At 42.6% G+C, this 26861-nt stretch overlaps 1 protein-coding gene across 1 annotated transcript; it reads right to left on the bottom strand.

Moving 5' to 3' along the window:
• LOC111869602 lies at positions 1-26149 on the bottom strand. Its single transcript, XM_033753477.1, has 11 exons — positions 26112-26149; positions 17308-17431; positions 14546-15431; positions 13404-13542; positions 12017-12338; positions 6826-6908; positions 6636-6771; positions 5172-5371; positions 3872-4572; positions 2111-2258; positions 1-1033 (listed from the first exon to the last, which is right to left on the bottom strand). Exons 1-11 carry the CDS (start codon positions 26124-26126, stop codon positions 692-694), a joined length of 3096 nt encoding a protein of 1031 aa, XP_033609368.1. The 5' UTR covers positions 26127-26149; the 3' UTR covers positions 1-691.
• Positions 26150-26861: the final 712 nt, after the last annotated feature.

Below are 26861 nucleotides of genomic sequence, written 5' to 3'. Positions count from 1 at the left end.
TGGTTCGTGTCCTTCCATTTTTCAATAAATAGAAGAAGTATGCTACTTCGATTCGGCATTGATCAATTCCTTCCAGATCCTTTCCAATTCATCAGACCTCAACCCTCTTACCATTCGACGCTAGGCAGTGTAGGACAGGAAAAGCAAACCTGTGGCCTGCGGAGCTATTGCTACTGCTTTTAACTCATATCAGAATTGTCTAAAATATCTCAAGTAATGAATTATTTTTCCATATGAACGAAATAAATTTATTTCAGATGATTTTTGTAGCAATACACATTTATTGTGGTTATTAAGAAATATTTCGAGTTGTTATTGGAGTCCATTTTGTAACCTAGGGCCACATTTTAATCAATTCTAGCGATATCTTTCATTCATAACGCCTGATATTTTCATTGGCATCAAAATCATGAAGAAGGAACCGATTCTATGTCAATTTACAATTCCTACGGAATCTCGTAAATAAATAAAAGTCAGGAACAAATTGGACCCCATTCGGTATAGTTTGTCTGGAACATCTCTGAGTGTACGTCATATCTTGAGTAGGCAACCTTACAGAAGAAAATTCCCTGTGTGTTCAACGAGATCTGTAGTACGGTGATTTTGGTTCCCACCAAATATTGAAAATAAATCTAGTAAGTTTCTAATGATGACGTGACGACATACATAATTATTTAGTAATGACGCACCCTCAAAGATGTTTCAGACTGACAATTCCAGGTTTCGAGAAACTGTCTGAAATTTCCTGAAGCGTTTTCCTAAACGTTTCAGGCAGGAACAGGTAAATGAATAGGACAGCGACAAAAGTAATCCCTCCGTAGAGATAGAAGACACCCTCTGTACACTTTAAATTCACGTTGGTCGCAGTTCCACCCATAAGCACCACGAATGTTGGAAACATCTTGATTGACGCAAAACCGAATAAGTTACCCAAAAAGGTGGTGATCCCACAGGCGAGTCCTTTTACTTTGGCAGGATACATCTCCCCCAGCATTGCCCATGGGATGAGGAAGAACCCTATGGCTGCTGACACCTGCAAACAACATCCATTCAGAACCGAGATATTAGAAACAAATTCGTTGGCTCCCACAGCGGTAAGAGTCTTTTGGGATGTAAGGCTGTACAGTCAAAATGTCTCCATCTTCAGGGTAGAAAATAAAAATTTCCGCAGCCTTTCGACCCTAAAACTGAAGGCATCAGTGATATTCCTACAAAATATAGGTGTCCTTCTGTCGGACGTACACGGAGTCATATCCAAGAAGACTTAGTCTTCACAACAGACCCAGTAAAGATAAGGATGTACCTATGCTTAATAAAATACCGCGCCATAAAGACGTATGGGTGTCAGTGGAGTTCTAGATCCAAGTTTTCTTAATCTAGGCACTAGGTGGTAGTGAGTGATCAGTTTCACGCCTATGGCCCCTTATGTCCCGGGGAAGGACCTCCGGTAAACATATGACAGGAGGCTGGATGGGCCCCAGGGCCGATCCGGACACTACAGTAAAACATACAATCTTTTGCCACTGCCGGAAATCGAACCCAAATTCATCTCCTGACCAACCTGTAGCCCGCCGCTGTACCGTATGACCTGTCCCAGCTCCAAGAGCCCTTTAAAACCCAGCGGTTACTATATATACCACCTGTTTTAACATACCAAAACTCTACATTCTGCCCACAGAATATATTTCTGTGTGCCATATGGTTCCCTTAAACAGCGACTGTTTCCATAAACAGCATTAACCGGTTGGGCTTTGTAGAGGAGACGTATTGTGTTTCCTGTGAGGTACGGACTGAATTCTTATATATGCTGCATTCTGCCCACAGATTGTATCTGTGTGTTCCGTATGATTCTCAAAATAAACAGCGACTGTTTCCCTAAACAGCATTAACCGGTTGCGCTTTGTAGTGGAGACGTAATGTGTTTCCTGTGAGGTACGGACTGGATTCATATATAGTATTTAGTATAGATCCAGTCTTTAAAGTGATGGACCTAGTACACGGGACACATGGAATTTCGAGCTAACAGACTTCCTCCTCCTCGTATTGCCAAGGCCGATACGAAGTAACAGGACCGTAAAATATTCCCCAAACGACTTCTTCTTGTACTTACGACATAGAGAAATATCACTAGTAGCGGTATCCAGGCCAGCCTCTGCCTCATATCGGACTCCACAGTCAGCTCATGGTATAGTCCTAGGCCCACCATGCATATAGCCATTCCTAGTCCTGACCCTATCGACAGGGGACGTCTGCCACATCTGTGAAGTCATACACAATTCGAATTTAGATTCATGTGCGCTTTTGAGGAGGCGTCATCACCAGACAGTGATAGAGGTCATTATGATATTATTAAAAGATTAGTGGATTATATTTGGAACATAAAACTGGAACCAAAATCCCCAAACAGGGGATCTCATTGAACGCAGATCTTAGTTCCCGTAAGGTTCCAGCTCAAGGTTGTGACATGCGCTCAAGGATACACACCTTACATTACATAGCGCCACAATGGGACGAGAGGGCGAGGTTACACAGTGAGTTCGGAGGGACAGGGAAATAAGCAGGTGTATAGGCCTATTTAAGAATGAGTTAAAATGTTTTCTGCTCAAACAACTCGCTCTAAAGACGTATGAGGGTGTGGAAATGTAGCTCCACATATTCATAACTTCAGCATTAGATGCGCGTGAATGGTTAACTTCACCGCTTTACATCCGAAGAAATATCCACTGTATAGGAGGCTGGGTGGGCCCCAGAGCCGGTATGGAGAAGAGAAAATCTCTTGCCTCTGCTAGAAATCGAACCCCGGTTCATTTTTGTTCAGCCAGTAGTCTGGCCACTATTGAGAGGGGGAAATACAGTACTTAGATGAAATTAAAAACAAAGAGTTCTATTTTCTGTGATGTGACACCATGTGGTCTGGCAAAAGACAATCGACTTTTCGAAGAAAACATTCGCTTCCATTTTCAGGGTCCAAGAGTAGGTCTAGATACATGCCGCCTGCGATATATTCTTCCGAAATGTCAGTTGGATAGTACCGTACATCACCGATTTTATATCCCGGAATATAAAACTCTTCATAGTTACTGATGGGTTAACCTCAGATGGAATTTACCCACAAAATTTTCAGGAAAATTCTGGGAACGAGGATTTGAAGCTCGTCCAAAAAGAAAACCCACCGCAATACTTGCTTCAAAAGCCGTGACTGCCGTATATATTGGCAAGCTAGAGAGTAATTTTTATATAATCTATGGGTGTTCTCTATGTGGTCCGCGGCTTGATAGAAGAGGAAAGTTAGACTCATTCTCTGTTGCAATTGGTCTGAAGGCTCACAGAGCTGTCAGAGAGCAAAAATGTGATCATGATCCCGTTCGACTCGGAACCAAGAATCACTGTGCTGGCGAGGACCAGCCGTAATTTAGCAGGCAGGCAATAAAAGCCTTATTCAACTTCTTTCCTCTTTTCATAACAAAGTCTACATCTTAAACATTTTTTTATTATTAGTGGGGTGGGACTAAGTCCCTTGTACTGCGGCTACTTCTGGCCTATTGTACCAGCCCCAGATGATAGGTGAAGGTGATTGTGGAGCAATGGGTGGGATGAAGATTGGCAGGGGAAACCGAAGTACTCGGGGAAAAGCTGCCCAGCGTCACTTTGTCTACCACAAATCCCACTTGACCAGACCCGGGATCTAACCCGGGCCGCCGCGATGGGAAGCCAGTGACTAACCGCTTGAGCTATGGCGCGGCCAGATCTTAACCCTTTACTTTTTTTACTTCCCTCTGTCAAACTTATGCCTACCAGAAGGGAATGAGGCCCCTTTGAGCGTTGCTATGAGAGGCACAGTTTGATTATCACTGATATAGAGGAGACTTACCTATTTTGAACAAATCCAGCAACAATTTCGAAGAAAAGTTTGACGATTCCAAGAAGTACCGTTGCCAGATAAGGCTCCAATGACACACCTTCACTCATCATGATGTTCACAGAGTAGGCTATGAGGACAGGAACACCAGAGAACTGCATGAAAAAGAAGTAACAGTTCAGAATCACGAGTGGTTTCCACACATCGGAGCGCCTTAGAGTCGACAACACTGCGTTACAGAGATCCTTGCGTTTCGCCTGCAGAATCACAGCTTCGCCCGTCCCGTATGTCTTCGCGACATTCCTGAACAACGGTTCGTCATCGGCGTGCCCTTGAGACGCCTTCTTAACGCTCTCTCTCAACATCCTACTGTTTTCCATTATTATCTGGAACTCTCTCTGAACGTCTATTGATGTTATTCCGTTGCTGTCAACGTTACGGATCCATTCGAAAGATTTCCTCGCTTCGTCTTCACGTCCTCTTGCTAAGAGCCAAATCGGCGATTCGCTGAGGCACAGGAAAATCAAGATGGCCGTTATGACTGGAACGAACGCGGCGACAGCTGCAACGGTTCGCCATTCTTGGATAATGAATCCCATAGCGTACACTAACAGGATACCGACGGAGACAGCCAGAGACGGCCATGTGACCAGCATGCACCGCGTGGAACTGGTCACCATCTCAGCAATGTAGATGTTAGATGGACTACTCGCCTGAAAATGTACAATAATCACATCCTTATGAGGATATCGCAGGAATGAACATTTATCCATATATACGATATAACTCCGTGGTTTTAGTCCGCAAGCGAACTATACCGACTGAGGGACCACCGCTTGTTGGCGAAGTTAGTGTCAACTTTAGCGGATAGAGGGTGTCACGTGGTCAGCGCAACGAATCCCCACGGTCGTTAAACTCGGTTTTATAGACCGGAGCCCCTATTTCCTTGAAATAGCTCCTCAATTATCCTCGCAAGTCTGAGTGGACCCCGTTCTAGACCCACTAGTTCTCAGAAAATCTGGTAGCGCCGGGAATCGAACCCGGAATCTAGCCAGGAACTCTGACCACTAGACCACAGAGGCGGTCATCACCTATTACAGGGAATTAAGTAAGTACAAGGCTGGTGTTGCCTCTGATGGCATAGCGCTCGTACTAAATTTAATGAAATTCGGTCAACTGATTCTAAAACTGAACGGCGAAACAGACACAGAACCTGGCGATCTCATAAGCCTACTTTATTTCCTAAAGAAGACAACGAAAGATAAAGATGGGGAAGAAAGCATGTGGATAAAGAAGGAAGGAGCCAACGTACCATTCCTGCGCCAAACCCGTTGAGGAGACGAGCGAAGTAAAGCAGAGCCACAGGGGCCGGTTTCGGAGCCGTCCACAGCAGCAGCCAGCCCACGATGAAGGGCGTGTTAGACACGAGAAGGGTCCTCTTGCGCCCAAGTGAGTCCATCAGGGGCCCGGTGGTCAGGCAGCCAGCCAGGATCGAGACAAAGCCCATACTTGCTGGATAACATTAGCCAACATTATTGTCGTTAGGTGGAGGTCTACATTCATGAGCACGACCCTGGTTCCCGCAGTCGTAACAGCGTTTGTGGGAGTGGGACAGTAGCAATGTTCGCAGGAGTGTAATGGCAGTTGTATTGGTAGAGATTTGGTAGTTCCTGGGCTTGAAGCAGTCTAGTAGTGTCTGTAGCATCTGTAGCAGTAGCAGAGTAGTAGTAGTAGTAGTAGTAGTAGTAGTAGTAGTAGTAGTAGTAGTAGTAGTAGTAGTAGTAGTAGTAGTAGTAGTAGTAGTAGTAGTAGTAATGTTTCCCACCGCGGCGGGCCGAGTTCGATCCCGGGACAAAGTGGCGCTGGGGCAGGTTTTCTCCGAGTACATCGGTTTCCCCTGCCAATCTTCATTCCACTAACTGCTCCATAATCACCCTCACCTATCATGTGGGGCGGGTACAATAGGCCAGAAGTGGCCACGGTACACGGGACTTAGTCCGACCCCACTAGCAACAAAAAAAAATATTTTTAGTATTGTAGTAGTATTTTAAATAGGACATGGTAGTAGTGTAGTATGAATAGTGTTTATAGTTGTGGTGTTAGTAGTAGTGCAGCAGTAGTACTAGCGTCTAGTGCGCGCTCAGATGGAAGAATTGGAAGCTCATCCAGTCAAGTCGGGCCTATACATATGATACAATCCGGAAGGTCGCGGGTCTGATTCCCAGTGAGGTCACTGCATTTTTTAATTGACCTCATTTTTCCAGCCGCACTATGGTCCTGTGATCAATTCGGCCTCTAACAGAAATGAGTACCATGAATCTTCCTAGAGATAAAGGTGCGGCCAGCACGTAAGGCTGACAACCTCACTATCTGTGAGCCGATTTTTTACAAAACGTGGGAACCTCGACATCTCACAAACCTATGGGCCTCTCCACGGCATGTTACCTTACCTATGTCATCAAGACATATGGGAGCGGTGACACTACATGGAGGTGAGTGGTCAGCTTCACGCTCTTCCCGCTTTATCCCAGGGAAAGAGTCCCGGGTACCCATCGGATAGAAAGGAAGCTGGGTGTGCCCCAGAACCGGTCTGGACGTTGTGGAAAAGAGAAAAATATCTTGTTCCTTCTGGGAATCGAACCCCAGCCGTCCAGCCCGTAGCCCGTCGTTCTACCGACTAAGCTATTTCGACCCATACGACACGACGACACAGTTCCAAAGTGTCTCACATCACCTGTTAACAAGAAAGTTGGTTAATTCGTCGATCTTTACGCACCGAACCAGGAGCCCTCCTCGACCGTCAGCCTGTCGGCTCCGTCAGGATCCTGCAGGTGAGGTAGAGACACGGCCGAGAACCCAAAGTTAATCCCGGAGGACAGAAGAGTTGCTGAGGAGACAGAGCTCAGCAGAATCTGCAACAGCAAGTAAAAGGCAGCGCCAGTCCTCGGTTACATAACGACACTTACACAACTACGTGAGATGACGGAAGGGCAGTGACTGACAAGCAGGAAAGGGATGTAGCAGGGGGAGCTCCTGTCCTGTTTTAACCCTATCAGTGACAATTGTTGAAAATTCCGATCTTAACAAAGATTGCTGTGGCACACATGTGTTATCAATACGGGTATTAAAATACATAATAGACTGCCTTTGGAATTAAGAAAATCAGATGGACAAGACTTCAAACGTAATCTAAAAGTATTTTTACTAGATCATCTATTCTATACATTGTACGAGTTACTTTTAAGGGACAGTAGTAAGCATAGCAAAACCTCTATTCAGAAATTGAAATAGATAACAAATGGTTGCTTATAGTATCTTTTTTTTATTGCTAGTGGGGTGGGACTAAGTCCCTTGTACTGCGGCCACTTCTGGCCTATTGTAGCAGCCCCAGATGATAGGTGAGGGTGATTGTGGAGCAATTGGTGGAATGAAGATTGGCAGGGGGAAACCGAAGTACTCGGAGAAAACCTGCCCCAGCGCCACTTTGTCCACCACAAATCCCACTTGACCAGACCTGGGATCGAACCCGGGCCCCCCCGGTGGGAAGCTAGCGACTAACCGCTTGAGCTATGATGCAGCCCATTTGTAGTATCTTAATATGATCGGTGACTGACATGGTCATATGTAGGACGCCTGATTTACTGTAATACTCTTAAAATTTTTCGATAAACTCATAAGGTTAACTTGTATTTCGGTTTACGTAATACATCTAATTTGATTACTTATCTGGTTTTGATAGTGTGTTATATTTCAATTATAGGTTAACCATATCAAGAGTGATTATTTATTGTTGACAAATTATAAACCTTTAGGCATTTGGGCAAAAGGATTTCAAGAATGAAGTATTTAATGTTGTGACTTGTACAAGTGTTACTGTTGTAACAAATATGAATTCTAAATAAAATGAATGAATGAATGTGACATCTGTTTTTCGTTTCATCTGAACTGCGTAATGAAGAAACTTCCGGAAACTCTCCCGAACATTTGATGTTATTAGATGAGTTTGCGGGAATGCCGATGGAGGCACCACTTGACGGCTTACATTCCGAGGAACGAATGAAACTCGAGAGCAATATTCCTTTCCGAACGATTATATTAAAATGGATTATGGAAAAGTGGAACAGGACATGGACTGGATTCATCTGACACAGGATGCAGACAAATATGAGCATGGCAATGGAAACACTCAAGGTCTCACAAAATGTTGGGGAGTTTCATTAGTGGCTACGCAACTGCTCGCTTCTCGAGAATGACACAGCTTCATAGAACCACTAAAAGATTTCTGTCGTCTGCGATATGACGCCACGACTATGCCTCAATATAGGGCCGCGCCATAGCTCAAACGGTTAGTCGCTAGCTTCCCACCACGGCGGCCCGGGTTCGATCCCGGGTCTGGTCAAGTAGGATTTGTGGTGGACCAAAATGGCGCTGGGGCAGGTTTTCTCCGAGTACTTCGGTTTCCCCTGCCAATCTTCATTCCACCAATTGCTCCACAATCACCCTCACCTATCATCTGGGGCTGGTACAATAGGCCAGAAGTAGCCGCAGTACAAGGGACTTAGTCCCACCCCACTAGCAATAAAGAAATACCTCAATATTGTAAAAAACGTAAAGTTGATGCTGTGCTTAACTAAGCAAGCACTACGCCATAAAGGCACATGGGGAAGTGGATGTATAGACCCACGTGTTCTTGACCTCGGCACTAGTTGGAGGTGAGTGGTCAGCTTCACGCTTCTGCCGCTTTACCCCGGGAGAAAGAGAACCGGGTACCCATTGTATAGGAGCCTGAGTGGACCCCAGAGCCCGTGTGGATGACATGGAGAAAGGAAAAATCTTACCCCTACCGGGACTCGAACTCCGAACCCTCTGTCATCCAACCAATAGCCAGTCGCAAAAAAGCGATCAAATAAACAACCGAAGAATACTATAACTTCATATTTACCTCTCTGAAGGACATTCCAGCGTTAAATTAATTCCAGTCAGTTGATTGATATTGGATTCTTTCCTTTACAGATTAGGTCAATATGCGTGTAGGTTATTAGTAATTAAAATCTTATCTATTACAACAGTTTCAAACAAAACAATAAACACGTCCTTTCTTCTGTGTTATCTTCGCTGTCACAAAGTGTAGGTCAAGGCTGTCGACGTTATCAAACAATCTGCGAACACAGTACGAATCCCGAGTGGACCACAAAGTTTCCAGCAATAGCGGCGGATCCAACTCTACAAGTGTGGCAAGACGAACTGGCGGGAAGGAAGCTTATAATACAGCTCATCCCAAGGAACATCTGAGCTTCTATTGAGGAAATATTCTTGATCCGGATTTAGAGGTCTAGATATTAACTGTTAACCAGACCGAACCATTCAACGAAAGTCGAATATGCAAGGTGCGTCATAATACGAAACACACGTATGTAAATATCTGACGATAGAATTAAGAGGATTAAAACAGGTTTGTCTGTGATGTAATTTCCTGTATAACTTTTTGTTGCTAGTGGGGTGGGACTAAGTCCCTTGTACTGCGGCCACTTCTGGCCTATTGTAGCAGCCCCAGATGATAGGTGAGGGTGATTGTGGAGCAATTGGTGGAATGAAGATTGGCAGAGGAAACAGAAGTACTCGGAGAAAACCTGCCCTAGAGCCACTTTGTCCACCACAAATCCCACTTGACCAGACCCGGGCCGCCGCGGTGGGAAGCCAGCGACTAACCGCTGGAGCTACGGCGCGGCCCTCATGCATAACCACGGGAAAAGTAACACTTAACAATCCGGGGTAAAGCGTTTATTTCCTATTGTGCAAGTATCATGTTAGCAATAAATGTTTCGATTCATAAAAAGTTCCATCTTCCGGGATATAACGGCGTGTAGTCTGTTGAAAGTCAACAGGCGTTTTGAAGGAGCAAGCAAAACCTTTGCTTGCCATATGCATTCAAGCTGGTTTCTTCCTCGGCTTATTCTTAGACCCTGAAAATGGAGGCGATATATTCCTCCGAAATGTCGGTTGGCTTTCAATGGACTATAGTGTTGTATCCTATAAGATAGAACTGTTTATAACCACCGCTCTGATAAGCTCAAATCATATATGTTGAATTCATAATCATAAATAATTGATGGAAATATTGTTGGGTGCCATCTTGAATTGTGTCCTAAACTCTCATTTGTCATTTGTTGGCTACTTTTCACCTTTATAAACAAAATATCCACAAAATACGTTTAGTGTTTCATAATGTTATATTTACATAAACATGACAAACAAAGCAAGACATTCCCTGAAGCGCCTAATTTATCGTACGACCAACTCCACAGTGCAACATTCTTGTTAAGAAACTAACTGTGGCTTAGCTAGTCAGGGAAGAGCAGTAATTTGCTGCTGGTCCTCGCCAGCACAATCATTCTTGTTTTCCGGCTCCTTCGGGACCAATGACTATAATTCTGCTCCTTCCAAAACATTTGTTTATTTTGAAATTGGGTTTCCTCTTAGACGAGATAAGTGGCTAGCCCCATTTCAAGCCAAGTGAAGAAATTTTCCGCCTTTTATGCAACCGGAAAAAGAAACACTAGAAGCAATCTAGGTAAGATTTCTTTCGACGTATTAACTGGATATATATGGCTTATAACACTGTCTATTATTTAGAAATTTCTGCAATGGTTTAAGCCTTTTGGTTTGTTAAAACTTTAAAGTTAAAAATTCATCTAAATAATATTAAAAAAGCAAATAAATCCTGTTTTCTCAGAAAATACACTGTCACCATCACAAACACCAACACGTTAATGCTGCACAGCGAAATAATCACTGTTTATTCTATGAATTACAAGAAACACAAACAATCTCTGAGCAAAGTGCAGATGTTACATACAGTAACCATTGTCTTTTGAAGAGGTACACAATGTAGGCTCATCTACACAGTTATGTTAGTAAATGATTTGTAATCCTGTTCGGTTAACACATGTGTATCAAATGTCTTTTGAATATATCCAAATCGTCCACCAGGTAAAATTAGTAGGTACATCACAGGGACCATTTTCTTAAGTAGTGACGAGTTCATTCTCATGGAAGTCCTTACGGGATCTGAACACAGAGACACTGGGGCAGGCTACCTTCTTCATTTACTTCAGTTTCCCCTTGCCAATCATCTTTTTAACACTGTCCCTGCTCTGAGTACAATTGGCCCATTAGAGGTGCCAGTGATAAGGACCCCCGGCCTCACAGCGCTCTTTTTACACTTTACCCTTGTCTTCTCATGAGCTGTCCAAATAAAATACACTTTACCCTACCTACTCCTTGGCATTATGGTCCTGTGGGAACTTTGGCCTCCATTTGGACAGATGTAAATTCTTCTCTTTCCCCGATCTCGTCACTTTCAGCTCTGGTAAATCATCCTCTACATCTTCCAGCTATCTCATTCTCTTTCAAAAACTTTTTTATCCACCCTAATTTGATCCATTCTAATCATAAGCATCAGTCACCCAAAATCTTTTATTATTCGCTATATATCAGATCACAGTAAGTTATGGTGAGAAGTGAAATTATCCTTGAACTTAAATGCAAAGGACGCTCCTATTTATTTGTGTTAATATGTAACGTCTGAGCCGGATTTTGGTCGTGTTGTAGTAAAGGTTGAACCTTCCCGCCAATGTACTGTTAGTTTGGTTGTCGTACTTAAGTATAACATGAACACGTATGGTGGAGTGGAGGTATAGCTCCACCATGCTGGTTAGTTATTATTTTCCAGGTCCCTTGCTCAGCTACGGTACTAACCTTTCTTCAGAAACGTTCTCCTCCATTTCCTTAACATAACTGTCACTGTCACTGTCAGTCTTGGACCATTATGTACACCCATGCATCACAACTTAGTTTTAAACTAATCAACTATTTACACACTTGGAGACAAACACGAATGCACAGAAAACCCTACAATACGTTCCTCAATTGACCTTGAAACAAACACATAAATATTTCATCTGACAGCTCATTCTTCCCCTTGAAGAGCGATATGTTACACTTGATGCCATCTATTGACAGAAGTCCTCTATTAATTGATTCTAATGGACCGATCTCTTCCGCTATGTCGGTATTAATAAAACACTACAAGCCGAACCAGCTGACATGTAGCATGCGAAAGATTTAAATAGAATCTGGTAGGTTTGTGAAGTTAGCAACACAAAACACTTTTGCGGCATGGCTGCCGGAATTCCTCTCCAATCTGTTCCAGGGATTTCTTGAACGTCTCGGGCAGGAAGAGGAAAACGAACACAGTTCCAACTAAAGCCACAGCACCGAAGAAGAAGAACCCTCCTCCTGTTGTTGCACTGTCACCTCTCAGGGCGTCCTGGAATCCAGGGTACAGCTTTATGGCGGCGAACCCAAACAGGTTGGCCAAGCAAGTAGTGATACCCCCGGCCAGACCCGCCACTGCAGTCGGGTACAGCTCCCCCAGCAGCCCCCACGCAATCAAGTTGAACCCAAAGTTAGCGAACGCCTGAAATATACATTTACTTTTTAATTTCATGGGATGGCGCGAAGCTCAGTCCACTTGGTACGTCGGCCAGCAGACTTAAAATGACTACTTCCTAAGTACGTACGTTTATATTTTAGCATCTGGATTTTATTTAAATACAAGATAAATATGAAACCAAAAGTTGAAGATTTAAATTTGATTTTAAATTAATTTAAAATGTATTATGCTGTATTCAGCGTAGTGTCTCTAAAGTTGAATAATTTAAGTTGATTTTAATTAATTTTAAAATGTTGTAGGCTGTATTCAGCTTAGTGTCTCTTGCTATAGTAGGTAGTATAGACCACGCAGCAGAGCACACCGCATAAAGAAGACAACACAACAACAATAACAATTGACATCCTGGAAATATGAGCAAGAAAGAGATAAATTCGTGTTTGAGAAACAGTTAACAAGACCGAATCTACCCAATAATAGAAGAATCAGACGAAAAGATGCGTGGCCTATTACAGCAACAAACACTAAGCTGATTAGAGTATATTAGAGTTTTAAATTAATTTAAAATTAACTTTAAATCTTCAACCTTTAGTTCCATATATATCTTATATTTAAATAAACATCTAGATGCTAGAATATAAATGTACATAGAATATAGTTATTTAAGCCTATGTACGTAAATATTTATATACGTTTTACAATTCAATATTGAAAATGTATAAATCAAAACACCTGAGGATGACCCTATAAGTGTCGAAACATGTAGTGGAACATAAGTTAATAAATTACAGTTACGTTGACGGTGGAATTTGTATTATTAGTTATACTCACGCAACAATATACGAACACTAAGAATAAAAATTGCTTTCAAACTTACGTCCAGACAATTTAAGGTTTACATTACTAATCGCTTTCGCGCGTTCAGAATAGAAAAATTCAGTTTTGACAATAATGTTACTTTTTGATATTAATTTCTGCAGATTTCCTCCGCATTTCAATTTTTATTTTTCACCCCAAGAGCCTGGGGTGTGGGGGAGGAAGCAGACGCCAAGCTCCCCCCCCCCGCTGGCGTCCATAGTGCGGTGAACTTACAATGTATCCCAGAATTAACAGAAGAGGCAGCCATGACAGATCGGAACTCCCGTCAGCCACTTCGAGATAAATTCCCAGTCCAATCATCGTGATGGCCATCCCTGACCCTGAGACCAGAGAAACAACGCGTCGGCCGTACCTGAAACAATGACCACAATGACCACTCAGGAGTGTCCTCTTTCAGACGCCACGAATTTTAGCAGAAGTGAATGTTCGAAACTTCTGTCATTCTCAGCGCAGGGAGGATGGCTACGAGTGATAAACTAGAAAGGATGTTCAAAGAAGTGATCGTGACCTATTGAAAGCAAAGGCGAAGATTTAGCTTAAAGGAAATGACGAAAATCACGAAGAAAATTATTCAGGATAGTCTGAAGTAGGTCGTATGCCTTAGATGGATAAGAAGAAACGGAAAAAGGAGAATAAAAAACAAGGAAGAAGGAAGTGAGTAAACAGGAGGAACGAGCGAATATGTATGAGAAGAAGGGTATGGGTGTAAATACGGACATCAAAGAAATTAACAAGAAGAAATGGAAAAGAAAATTAGTAAGGAGAAATAAGAAACAATAGAGAATAGCGAGGAAGGTAGCAAGACGCATAAAGGAGAAGGTGGAATTAGAAGAATAACACATTTGTTTATAGTCCATCTAACTACGCTGCCAATAACTTAACCTACGGAGTGTCGAATGACAGGATACTAATGAATGCTGAATTTGAAAATATTCGGAAGGACGAATTAGTATCATAATTTGTGGGAATAACCTGTAATTTTCCGAGAGGTCTGAGGAAACACACGGAAAGCCTCAATCAGGACAGTCAGTGCCTCGGATGTGGCTCAAACAGGTCACCTCCCGAACTGATACCAACAAGCTTCACTGTTTGAGGCAACCTAAATCAGTGGTTATCAAAATGTGGTCCTGGACCGATTAAGGTCCTCGGGTTCTGAGCATTGAGGGCCGCAAAATCTCTTAGTGTTTTTGTCTCGAAATTTCGCACGGATGGCTGTGAGAGTTACTCACTGGTTACTGGGTCATGTGAAGGAATGAGGGTTCCTTGCGTCTGTGTGTGTTGTTTTGGGTTACGTGGACTCGAAAATATTTTGAGAAACACTGAAGTATAAAAAAAAAAAACTAAATTGTCTTTACCTGGTGAAGGCAAAAGTCGCGCCTATTGCCCCTAGCGTCTGGACGCCGCCCAGGAGGACCGTGGCCCCATAAGAGTCCATAGTCACACCTGCCGACTTCATTATGTCCACCGCGTACGCAGCCACAACCTGGATCCCTCCAAACTGCATGATGAAGAAATATAAATTGTGAATAACCAGAGGCTTCCAAGCGTCCGGGCTTCCCAGAGAACACACGTGTCTCCATGCCTTCTGAAATCGTGAGTGGCGATTTCCGCTGGATGATGTCGGGTTACCCTTCATAATATTTGTTATTGTTGATATCTGCAAGTTATCGTCTTGTTTCTCTGCCCTTCTTTTTGCGTTTTGAACCATTTCTTCAAATTCTTCTCGCAACTCAGTAGCCATTAGTTGGTCCTCACTGACTCCACGTATCCATCTGAAGGATTCGTTAGCGTCCTTCTCCCGTCCCTTAGTCAGTAACCAGAAAGGAGTCTCCTTTAAACAGAGAAGGGCCAAGACAGACGCAAGAACCGGTGGAGCGATTGTGATCCCAGACACGAGACGCCAATCATCTTGGATTGCCCAGCCAAGTAAATAAACTAGCAGAATTCCTACGCACATTCCTAAAGAAGGCCACGTAACGAGCATGCCTCTATATCTGTTGGTAGCAATTTCGCCGATGTAAATAGCTGCAGGAATGCTGGCCATGCCGGAGGCTACGCCCGTCATGACTCGTCCGAAGAAGAGAAGTCCTAGCTGCAGAGGTTGGGGCATTGCGCAAAGGATAACCCAGCCAACAATAAACGGGATGGATGTCACTATCAGCGCCATCTTGCGACCATAAGCATCAAGTAGCGGACCGCAAAGAAGACACCCAAATATCTGGGCCACAGACAGGACGCTCGCTGGAACACAGAATTTGCGGTGCAGGTGTACAATGTGACTTTCAACATAGCTTATTAACTAAATAGTTCCATTGGAGCTCAGTATTTCTTGAGGAGCTAACAGTTGCACAGATATTACAGAGGTTCCCAGCAATTCTTACAACCACAATGTTCATTACCACATTCACAACAGCCTGAAACATGCCCCTGTTTTGAGCCAGACGTACCCACAGCATAACTCCATATCCTACTGAGTCAGTTCAACCCAATGTCATGGACACCCCAGTCCATTAGGAGACCACAAGGAACCAGGGACAAATGCAGCGTTCGTCACCCCAAATTGTAAAAGGGTAAAGAGGAGAGTAGTTGCTAACTACAACCCTAAGATAAACTTTAATACCATTTGCCCATCTATGTACAGGTCTTCCTAGTGACTGTTTACCTTCAGAATTTCTTACATAACTCTGTATGCCCTCCTCTGCTTTTCCTGGGTGCTACATACCCTGCCCATCTCTACTTCACTTATTTTAGGAGTGATATACTAATCGGGAGTGACGACAGCTCGGTTGATAAAGGGATGGGCTACAGGCTGGATGGTCGGAGTTCGATTCCCGGCACAGGTAAGATTTCTCTCTTCTCCACAGCATCCAGACCAGTAGTGGGGCCTACCCAGCCTCCTATCCAATGGGTACGGGGGGCCCTTTCGCAGAGAGTAAAGCGGCTGAGGCGTGAAGCTGACCACTCACCTCCATCTAGTGCCGAGGTCAAGAATACATGGATCTATACCGCCACTCCCCCATACGTCTTGATGACACAATACTTAGTCAATTAAGCACAGAAACAAATTTGCCTTTACCTTTATGCTAGTGGTCTCATGATGTAAAGGCTCTTGACCTCCGCACCGGGTGATTTACAAACCAATTGCACTTTTTAATGAACACTGTAATGAAGGCTCTATCACGTGAGGCCACAGCATTTTTGTACTTCTTAATGTTAATCCTGCCGGTCACGGTAGCCGTGCGGTCTAAGGTATGTACTGTCTTCGCTCGCTCGGAAGCAGGGATCGTGGGTTGGGATCTGTTTCCTGTGAGGTACGAACTGAATTCTTATATATTATTCTTATACACTGCCGGTCACTGTAGCCGAGCTGTCTAAGGCACGAACTGAATTCTTATATATTATTCTTATACACTGCCGGTCACGGTAGCCGAGCGGTCTAAGGCATGTACTGTCTTCGCTCGCTCGGAAGCCAGGATCGTTGGTTCAAATCCCACACAAGGCATGGATGTTTGTAATGTGTATGCGTTTTTCTGTGTTTGTGTTGTCCTGTGTTTAGGTAGAGGCTTTGTGAAAAGCTGATCACCCATCCAAGGAGTCATACCGTCTGTAAAATGATCCTGAAACTGAGAAATAGGCCCTATGCTCCAAATTGAGAGCGAGAGGAAAGTAAAAGTCATACCATCTCAACATGTTTGGAATTTGTGTAGTTAATATTACTGTATCCTAACAATGGACGAACACAGCATTTTGATATTAAAATCACACAGAAAAGTAGCACGTGAGGAGATCCTACCTGAGGATGTTTTCCAAGAGCAAGATTTTGTGATGACATTACGAACTTTCGGGTTCCATATTTCTTTATTACCTGCATAACTAGAGCTCACAAGCTTTTGCTTCTGAAGATGGAACCAGTACCATGAAAACTGTCAGACACCAAAGCAAATCATTGCCTACAGAAGCGAATAAACAGCACAGTACCGCCTCTATCTCTACAGATTATATTAGTGCTTGTCTCTAAGGGTGCAAATACTTCGTCCCTGAAGATGGAGGCAGCATGTGCTTCGAAAACAACCCAAGAGAAGAATAGTTATTACGTTACTATCGACTTTTTTCTCACCGAACCATGAAGCCTCGTCTTCAGAAAGGCCTTCAACTCGAAGCTGATCCAATGAAATGGCAGGGAAACCCAGACTCATACCTGAAGCCACGAGGCTGCATGCAGCTACCAGGCTTGCCAACAACTGCGGTAAAAAAAGAACACACTGCATTAGCTTCAATTACTATGCAACCAAGGAAAAACGTAAGAAATTTGCAGGGAAACGAACTACCAACGAGCTCTAAGTTAGGCAAAGTCTGTTTCCTACCAAATTCTTTCCAATTCTGCCATTCCTTCATCATAGAATTACTGAGGTTTGGGAATTTTTGGTAATAGAGGACACGACGTTTCGGAAACTAGATCTGTTTCCGTTTCCAGGTGAGAAAGGAAGACACCTACTTATTGGGCCCCTTAGAAAGAGCTTGTGGGAACTGCCCACATTCAAGCAAATGTGACAACGCAAGTATAATTGCTTAGCAACGGCGAGTAAACAGCTGTTGCTAGGCAAAGCTTACAACAATACGGACAATGACATGTTTTCTTTATGTCCGACTCTAGGTTATATAAGAAGATACATTGAGTGGAAGTTGATAAAATATGGTCGTGAGTCCCAAGGGACTCGGACCCGAGAAAGGCTGCGCTAGCAAAGGCCAGTAGCATGTAAAAAAAAGACAGACCCGTCCTCTCGTCAGAGTGGACGCCCCACAAAACCGTAATGTTCAACAGTAATAAATATCTGGTCATGATCCCTAGAGGGGGCTCGACACCAAGACCTACTGGCTGACTGACCGTCAGTCGCAATATGACTTTGACTTTGAAGTTGATATCACCCGTGTGGAGGCGGGGTCGAATACCTCCACCGCGACCCTGCGAGTCGTAGGAGGCGACGAAAAGGGAAGTCTCAAATCTGAGACAGTAAAATACGGTCGCGAGTCCATAGGGACTCGGACCCGAGAAAGACTGCGCTGGCAAGGGCCAGTAGCATGTAAAAAAAAGATAGACCCGTCCTCTAGTCAGAGTGGACGTCCCACAGAAAACAAAACCGTAATGTTCAACAGTAATAAATATCTGGTCATGAGCCCAGACGGGGCTCGACGCCAAGACTTACTGACTGACTGAACGTCAGTCGCAATGTGACTTGGACTTGGAAGTTGACAGTTCTAGATTCTACAGTTCTACAATTCTAGTTCAGCGTGTTCATTATTGTTATTATTATTATTCTTCAACTCTTCAAATGCAAGTTCGTCTGTGTATACGGTGCAACTGTAATAAATACTATAGAACAGTTCAACTAGTGATTGTCTCTTCATATAATGACATCCCACATTGGTGACCCCGACGTTCGCCGCACGAAAGCTGGGATCGTAGGTTCGAATCCCACTTGAAGCATGGATGTCTGTGTGTCCGTTTATTCTGTATTTTTGTTAGGTAGCGGCCTTGCGACGGGCTGATCCCCTGTCCAAACGGTCTTACCGACTGTCTAAGAGGGACAACAGGAATAAAAGAAGATTATTCATTGTTTATCCAACAATTCAACACCATATAGCCGTGGGGATCCGTTGCGCTGACCACCTGACACCCTCTACCCACAAAAAGTTGGCACTGATTTCGCCGAAAAGCGGCGGTCGCTCTGTAAGTATAGTTCGCTTGCGGACTACAGGCCACGGAGTTTATTTTTTATGGCTTGAGATACTGAGGGCTTCGTTTGTTCGGCCGTTAATTTGTTAATCAGTCACTCTGGGGTAAACACAACACTCTAACTGATCATTCATATAAATCGCAGGTATTTCCAGTTTATCTCTGAAAACACGTAAGGGTATTGCCCGCGTAGCAAAGATATCGGGTTTGCTAATCACACAAAGATATCACGCGAGACTATCTGAACTGCTAAAGCAAAATGCAGTAGGACATTCATTAATGCAAGGACGGACAATGCACATTGCTTCACTGATAATCACAGGCTTATCTTAGTATTACAGGAAGATCGAAAATTGCGCACTTCAAACTAAAAGTTGTTATAAATTATATTGCATTTAATATAATTATTTCGAGCATAAGTTGTAAAGATATGATTTGATTTCGCATTTCTAAGATGTAAGGTTATAAACATTAATAGTAAGTGCTGTATGTCTTGTAGTTTGTGCATTAAACCAGCAAAATATAATTGCTTAATGTGATGTGCGCGACTTCTCGATCTCCCTGCATTATACAGGTACCGACTTCGAATCTCTGGAAGGGCCCCAGCTATTCGATAGACTTTCCGTAGCTTGGATCGGGTTTAACGGACATCAGCAGAACAACTGTTTAACCAACTAACTAACCAAATAAGTATTTTCTTGGAGCTGAGTCCTCCCTAAGAAACCGCCAGTCACGCAGCTACTCAAGGATTTCAAAACAGTTTACGGAACCCGAAGGTTCATTACCATGTTCACAAGAGCCCTCCACTGATTCCTATCCTGAGCCAGATCAATCCAGTTCATATCAGCCCATCCTATTTCTCTAAGATCCATTTTAATATTATGCTTCCATCTACGTCTATATCATCTTAGTGGTATAATTCCTTTTACCTACCCCATCAAAATCCAATGTGACCTCACCATCTCATCCTCCTTGAACTGATCATTATAATAATACTTGGAGAAGAGTACAAGTTATGAAGCTCATTGTGCAGTTTTCTCCAACCTCCTGTCACTTCATCTCTCTTCGGTCCAAATATTAATCCTCAGGCTTCACCATGAATCTGAAGGAACAATAACTGGGAATAATTATGGAAATTTTCCCCCCAAAGGTGTCTCTACCTTGTCGTGGTGGTGGGCATGCGTGACTCTGTGACCTGGAGAGCTATGCCTGCGGTAGTTTAACTATCGTAGGGTCACCCATGCCAGAAAGATCAAAGGATAGAGTCCAGAGTACGAGATATACCTTGGTACTCCAAGTTGGGGGTTGGGCATGGGGCTAAGAACCTCATCCTGTAAAAAGAATTTTGTTCAGAAACCTAACAACCAGCCTCGGGTCATGATGCGTGGATCCATTCCTATGGCAGCACGCATTGGTTGTGGAGACTGGTTGTAGAGGAGACCAAGGCTCACCCAGGGCTGCAGCGCCGAGTGGTAGGTAGGTAATAACAGAAATATTAAACTAAATAAACGGATAATTAACGACGAAATAATGAAACTCTTATAAAGGGCCAGAGCCGTTCTTCAGAAGCTAATAGTTGTTGAGCTGGTTAAAATTTTTATCTCCCTTTAACGGACACAAGTTATTTATCGCCGAGTTCACAGGACAATGTCACGAGTCAGCTTTATTCAATCCACATTCTCATACTTTACTTAAGAATCTTTTCAATATTATCCTCCCATCTACGTCTATTTATGTCAAGTAACTCTTTCTTTCAAGATCTGAAACTAATATTTCTCTTTGCATAAAAATATGCCCCAATATGGAACTAGTATTTCGTAACATGACTTATTTTGGCCAGGAATTTTAGACCTCCGATCAACCCCAACTCTGGAGGACCATCCTCTGTCGGTTGTCCGTGACTGCTTCTTTGCAGCTATTGTTTAACTAAGTCATCCCTGGGACAATAACATACATCCTTACGTCATCATTACAATATAAGTAAATTCTGTCTTTGACATGGGCCTACCTTACTTACTCACTCATGGAGCTGAGCCCTCCTGGAGGAGCCACCAAACCTGCAGCTACTCAAGAAATCCCCAGCATTATACGGAACCCAAAGGTTCATTACCGTGTTCACAAGAGCCATCCACTGATCCCTGTCCTAAGACAAATCAATCCAGTCCATAACATTCTATCTCTCTGAGATCCATTTTAATATTGCCCACTCACCTACGTCTTGGTCTTCCCAAAGGTCTCCTTCCTTCTGGCTTTCCCACCACTATCTTAGTATATGCATTCGTCTCCCCCATTCGTGCTACATGCCCTGTCCACCTCATCCTCCTCGACTTGATCATTCTAATTACACTTGGAGGAGAGTACAATTTATGAAGCTCCTCATTATGCAGTTTTCTCAAACCTCCTGTCACCTCATCTCTCTTCGGTCCAAATATTCTCCTCAACACCCTCAGTCTATGTTCCTCACTTAATGTCAGAAACCAAGTTTCATACTCATACAGAACCACAGGCAAAATTATATTTTTAACAAAAATTATCATATACAGGACATTTCTTCCCCCATAAAGTTGCCTACTCAAAGCATGACGTGTGCTGGAAGACGCCAAAGCCAAAGTTTAACTGCGTGGGAGGTCCCCTAAATCCCCTGGCCATGCCTTGGTGACAAGGGGACCCACTTCAGAGATAAGTTGTTATTACAAAAACAAATTTGACCATCGATCTTATTTACAATTAAAAACAAGTTGAGTAACTCAGTGATCCAAAGGTTACGTGTCTCTGACGTTGCAACGAGTCCCATAACACTGAGCGTCAATAAATCGAGTCGAGGAAATGTATGTTGTACATGAACCCGAATCCTTAAAATCCACTTTAATATTATTCTCGGACAATTATGCTAAATTATGAATCATTAAGTTTAAGCAGGACGTGTCACAGCTCAGCCGGTTAGTCGACGGCTTCCCACCGCAGGGCCCGGATTCCATCCCAGGTCAAGTCATGTGGGATTTGTGGACATAATAACACTGGGGCATATTTCCTCCGAGTACTTCGGTTTCCCCTGCCAATTTCATTCCATCATTTGGCGCTAATACAATACGCCAAAAGATTGCGTAACGAGGGAACATGTGGTAGTGTAGTTGGCTAAGACACTATGTTACAAGGAGGAAGGTCGCGGGTTCGATTCCCGATAAGATCATTGGATTTTTTTTAACCCCTCCAGCCGCACGATGACTCTGGGGTCGACTCAACCTCTAGCGGAAATGTGTACCAGGAATCTTCCTGGGGGTAAAAGGCAAAAGGTAAAAGTAAAAATTGTTAACCTCACAGCCATCTGTTAGCCCAGGCATGTCCAACGCGTCCATCGCGGGACGATTTTTGGTCGATCTCATAGGCCTATAGGGAAATTATACGTGAAAAGCATGTAAATTCACTTGTAATATATTATGATTAGGGCCCGAATTTCTATGACATGTCATATTTTTTTCCTAGGATTTATTCCTATTTTTAAATGTAATTATGCATGTTTCTAGTCATTCTTATTGAAATCATGTCGTTTTTATTGTGCATATAAATGCATGTTTTAGAGTTTTATTGGTTTTAGAGCATATTTTGGCATAATTTTGAAATAAGGTCATATTTTTGTCATTTTAGAAACAATTCTTTGATATAATGTAAAATTTCGGCTCCATAATGTTTACTATTACAAAATAAATTTCAGGCTGGACTGTTGCTTCAATGTGGAATAGAGTTCAAGTACATGAAGTTCGTATTAAAAACCATATTTTTGACTGGACTGTACTTGCAGTTACAAAGGCGAAAATTTGTGAAATGCAGCATTTATGACCTGGCAAGCCGGCCTTTCCCAGTCGAGGCAGGAGGGAGGCAAGTGTAACGGGTATTCTCCTATTGTACTCCGTCTTACTATAAGGTATATACATCCCATTCTTTCTTGGAGGGCTTAGAAGTATTCTATTTATATATGTGGAGGGCGTTATAAGACTTCAGTTTGACTTTACAATGCCTAAAGTGAGTACATGTAGTTCAAGGAGCGCAAAGTTGCGTAGTTTTGTACAGGAGTTTGGTGAAAAAGTGTTTAGTACCGATGGCAAGATATTTTATTGTAAGTTGTGTGGCGTGAAAGTTACGGCAGAAAAGCGATTTACTGTGCAGCAGCATTGTAAAACTTTTAAACATGGTAAATGTTTAAGCAGATTATCTACAAAGGATAGCAGACAAAGTTTGTTGTTTAAAAACAGTTCCACTAATTCTTCTTCTTCTTCTTCTTCTTCTTCTTCTTCTTCTGCTTCACCTTCTTCAATGAACAATGGGTCGGAATTTTCGAAGGATTTGTGTCAGTGGATGGTATCTTCGAATATTCCATTAGAGAAATTGCATAATCAGCACTTCAGACAATTTTTGGAGACATACACTAGTCATCCTATCCCAAGTGAATCGACGTTAAGAAAGAATTATCTCTCTACATGTTATGAAGATATGTTAAATAAGATTCGAACATCTGTTGCTGACAACAAGATATGGGTTTCCTTGGACGAGACTTCTGACGTAGATGGGCAGTATATTGCGAATGTTATAGTTGGGACCCTGAAACAAGATCAACCTGGAGAGAGATTTCTTCTTGACTGTGAAGTTCTCGAAAGAGCAAATCATTCGACTATAGCTGTCCTATTTGATAATTCCATGAAGTTGTTGTGGCCAAATGGAATACAGCGAAATAATGTCCTTCTCCTAGTAACAGATGCCGCTCCATACATGAAGAAGGCTGCCAAAGGACTTCGAATCCTCTACCCGAAAATGGTCCATATTACTTGCCTCGCTCATGCATTGCATAGAGTGGCTGAAGAAGTTCGAGGACATTTTCCTGATGTAGATAGGCTAGTTTCAAACGGAAAGAAAATATTCATCAAGGCCCCTCTTCGAGTGCAGAAATTTAAACAAGAAGCTCCTCTACTGCCACTTCCTCCACAGCCTGTCGTCACACGGTGGGGTACATGGTTGGATGCTGTGGCATATTATTGTGAAAATTACACAGCCATTGAGAAAATGTTTAATGGCTTTGACAGCAGTGAGTCAACATCAATTAAAGCTGTCAAGGACTTATTCTCTACCACTCTAGCACAAAATCTGGCATACATAAAGTCAAACTTCTGTTCAATTTCAGGTGCAATAACTCGCCTGGAATTTGTAGGGACTGAACTCTGTGACGCGTTGGACACTGTAAAGAGCATTGAGAATGAACTAAACCGAACTCGTGGTGAAATAAGTGACAGGATTAAAACCAAAATAGAAAGTGTTCTTCATCGGAATGCTGGTTATTCAACATTATGCAAGATTGCAGATATACTTTCCGGTAAACTAGCAACATTCGAAGATGATACAGAACTGTCACCAAACGACTTGACATTCTTCAAATATGCTCCTGTCACATCATGTGATGTGGAACGAAGTTTTTCCAAATACAAAACTATCCTTAGTGATAATCGGCGATCTTTCAAATTTGAAAATTTGAAAATGCATGTAGTTATAAATTGCAATTGTAACAGTGAAAATTGAGACGTGAATAACTCAGTGAAAATTGAGACGTGAATAGCTTGTGTTCTTTTAAATGGTGTTTTTAGATAACAGAGTTAAGTTAGTGTTCATACCATGTGCACCAGTGTTTGTCTAAAATATGAACGCAAATATCAGTATTAAAAAGAAAACAATGAATGGTTTAATCCAGTACGAAATGTCGAAATTCCATCAGTTTTCTTTCCTTCAGAGACATAATAGGGCTAATTTGGTAAGTAGGACCTACTATCATATATTCATCATCTTTATTCTTAAACTCTAGTAAAAGTTGTAATTAAAATTGTGAAATTTTATGTCCCATTTAATATTTAAGGTCATATTTTACACATTTTAGGTCATATTTGACATAATTTTGGGTCATAAGTGCATGCATATATTTATAGTTTTAGGTCATAAAAATCCGTGCCCTAATTTTGATGGGAAAATACGTGTTAAAGTAGTCTGCACTTTCAATGTATGTTGCTTTTACAAACAGCATGTGTCATGTTATTTTTACCAATATTTTTGCTTAAAGCGAGGTACGACAGGAGGGGGTGGTAGATCACTGACAGTTTTGACACTAAGAAGTCGATCACAACCTGTTTGAAGATGGACATGCCTGTGTTAGCCGATTGCTTAAAAATATGGGAGCCTCTACGTCTCACAACCCTATGGGCCTCCACCGCTTCTTTTTTCTTACTGACGCACAGTGGACTGCACGTAAGTCTCACCCCGCCCCCAAGAAATAAAAATGTTACAATACCTCGAATTATTTTGAGTTTAATGAGATGTATGTCATGAAAAGGGAAGATATAGGACTCATTAAATTACATAAGCCATGAGGACGAAATGCCGAGCACAGTGGTCGCGCGGTCTGACATGAACTGTCTTCGCCCGCTCGAAGTCTGGGGTCGTGGGTTCAAATTCCACGTGAGGCATCGATGTCTGTGTGCGTTTATTTTGTGTTTGTGCTGCAAGTAGCGAGCATGTGACGGGCTGATCCCCCGCCCGAGGAGTCCTACCGACTGTGTATAGAATTACGAAACTGAAAAAGCGGCCAGGGCCCAACAAAGGGCTGTAGAGCCATTAACGAATGAATGAGGATGAAAGAAAATGGTGGAAGAATGGCTTTAATTAATTTGAAACCATTTTAATCTGACAGACTTGGCAAATCTCTGAACTGTTATTTCCTTGTCTTTGTAAAAACTGCAGTAGTAAAGACAATAAAGCTTTCCGCGTGCCTTTGCTTACTCTTCGATTCTGTATGTGAAGCCGATGTTCCCCCAAAACGTCAGGCCCTGTACGAACTAAAGGCACTACAACCCAAAACACTGCAGCTATTCGTAAGCCACTATCATAGCAACCTCAAACAGAACACAAAAACAAAATAAACTCTTCTGAAATGTGTCAGGGCGACCATTGTTCAGACTGTCAGCCTCTGAAGTGACTTCTATTCTAACGACCGAAATAAACAGTGTTCTACATTCTGTCCATCTGCACGGTGTCACAAACCAGAATATCATACAAGTGACATATGCAGCAAAACCCCCAACATTATTTCAGTAATGTTCTACTTCTGATGCTATGTGAAATCACACAAGATTCCTATTAAAATGCGTACTTACTTCTCTAATCGCCATTAGTACAGATGATTGTTTGATAAGTTGTGTTGCTACTACTTCCCAGTTACTCTCAGTCAGAACAAATATGTATATATATATGTGTTGATAATCTTATTTATAGATAACAGGTAAGTGACGCTCATAACCTGAGATATGTCACTATCTCTGTTGCATTATCATTTCTGGTCAAATGTCAAACCATGCCAAGTGGAGATTTAAAAGCACTTGACTGATCTTGCTCATAACATTTCAGCATAAACCACAAAGAAAACATCATTTTCATTGTCATGGCACAACGGTACCTCGATCCTTGCCATGGGAACCCATTTACCAAGCAATGCATGTTCCTTATCACAACTGTTGCCTAGCAAATACTATATGCACTACAATATTGTTTATTTTCCACTAATTCATAATTACTTACTTACTTACTCATGGAACTGAGCCCTTCTGGAGGAGCTGCCAATTCTGCAGTTACTCAAGAATTTCTCAGCATTTTATGGAACCTGAATGTTCATTACCATGTTCCAAGAGCTCTCCAGTGGTCCCTATCCTGAGCCAGATCAATCCAATCAATACCATCCTATTTTAATATTGTCCACCCACCTATGCCTTCGTCTTCCCAGCGGTCTCTTTCCTTCTGGCTTTCCCATCAATATCCTATATGCATTCCTCACCTCCCCCATTTGTGCTATATGCCCTGCCCACCTCATCCTCCTTCACTTGGTCATTCTAATTTTACTTGAAGAGCAC

The sequence above is a fragment of the Cryptotermes secundus genome, unplaced genomic scaffold (genome assembly GCF_002891405.2).
Source record: "Cryptotermes secundus unplaced genomic scaffold, Csec_1.0 scaffold512, whole genome shotgun sequence".
In the NCBI taxonomy this organism is placed as follows: Eukaryota; Metazoa; Arthropoda; class Insecta; order Blattodea; family Kalotermitidae; genus Cryptotermes; species Cryptotermes secundus.
The sequence above is the reverse complement of the archived record's forward strand: the minus strand, read 5'-3'. Positions and strand labels throughout refer to the sequence as shown.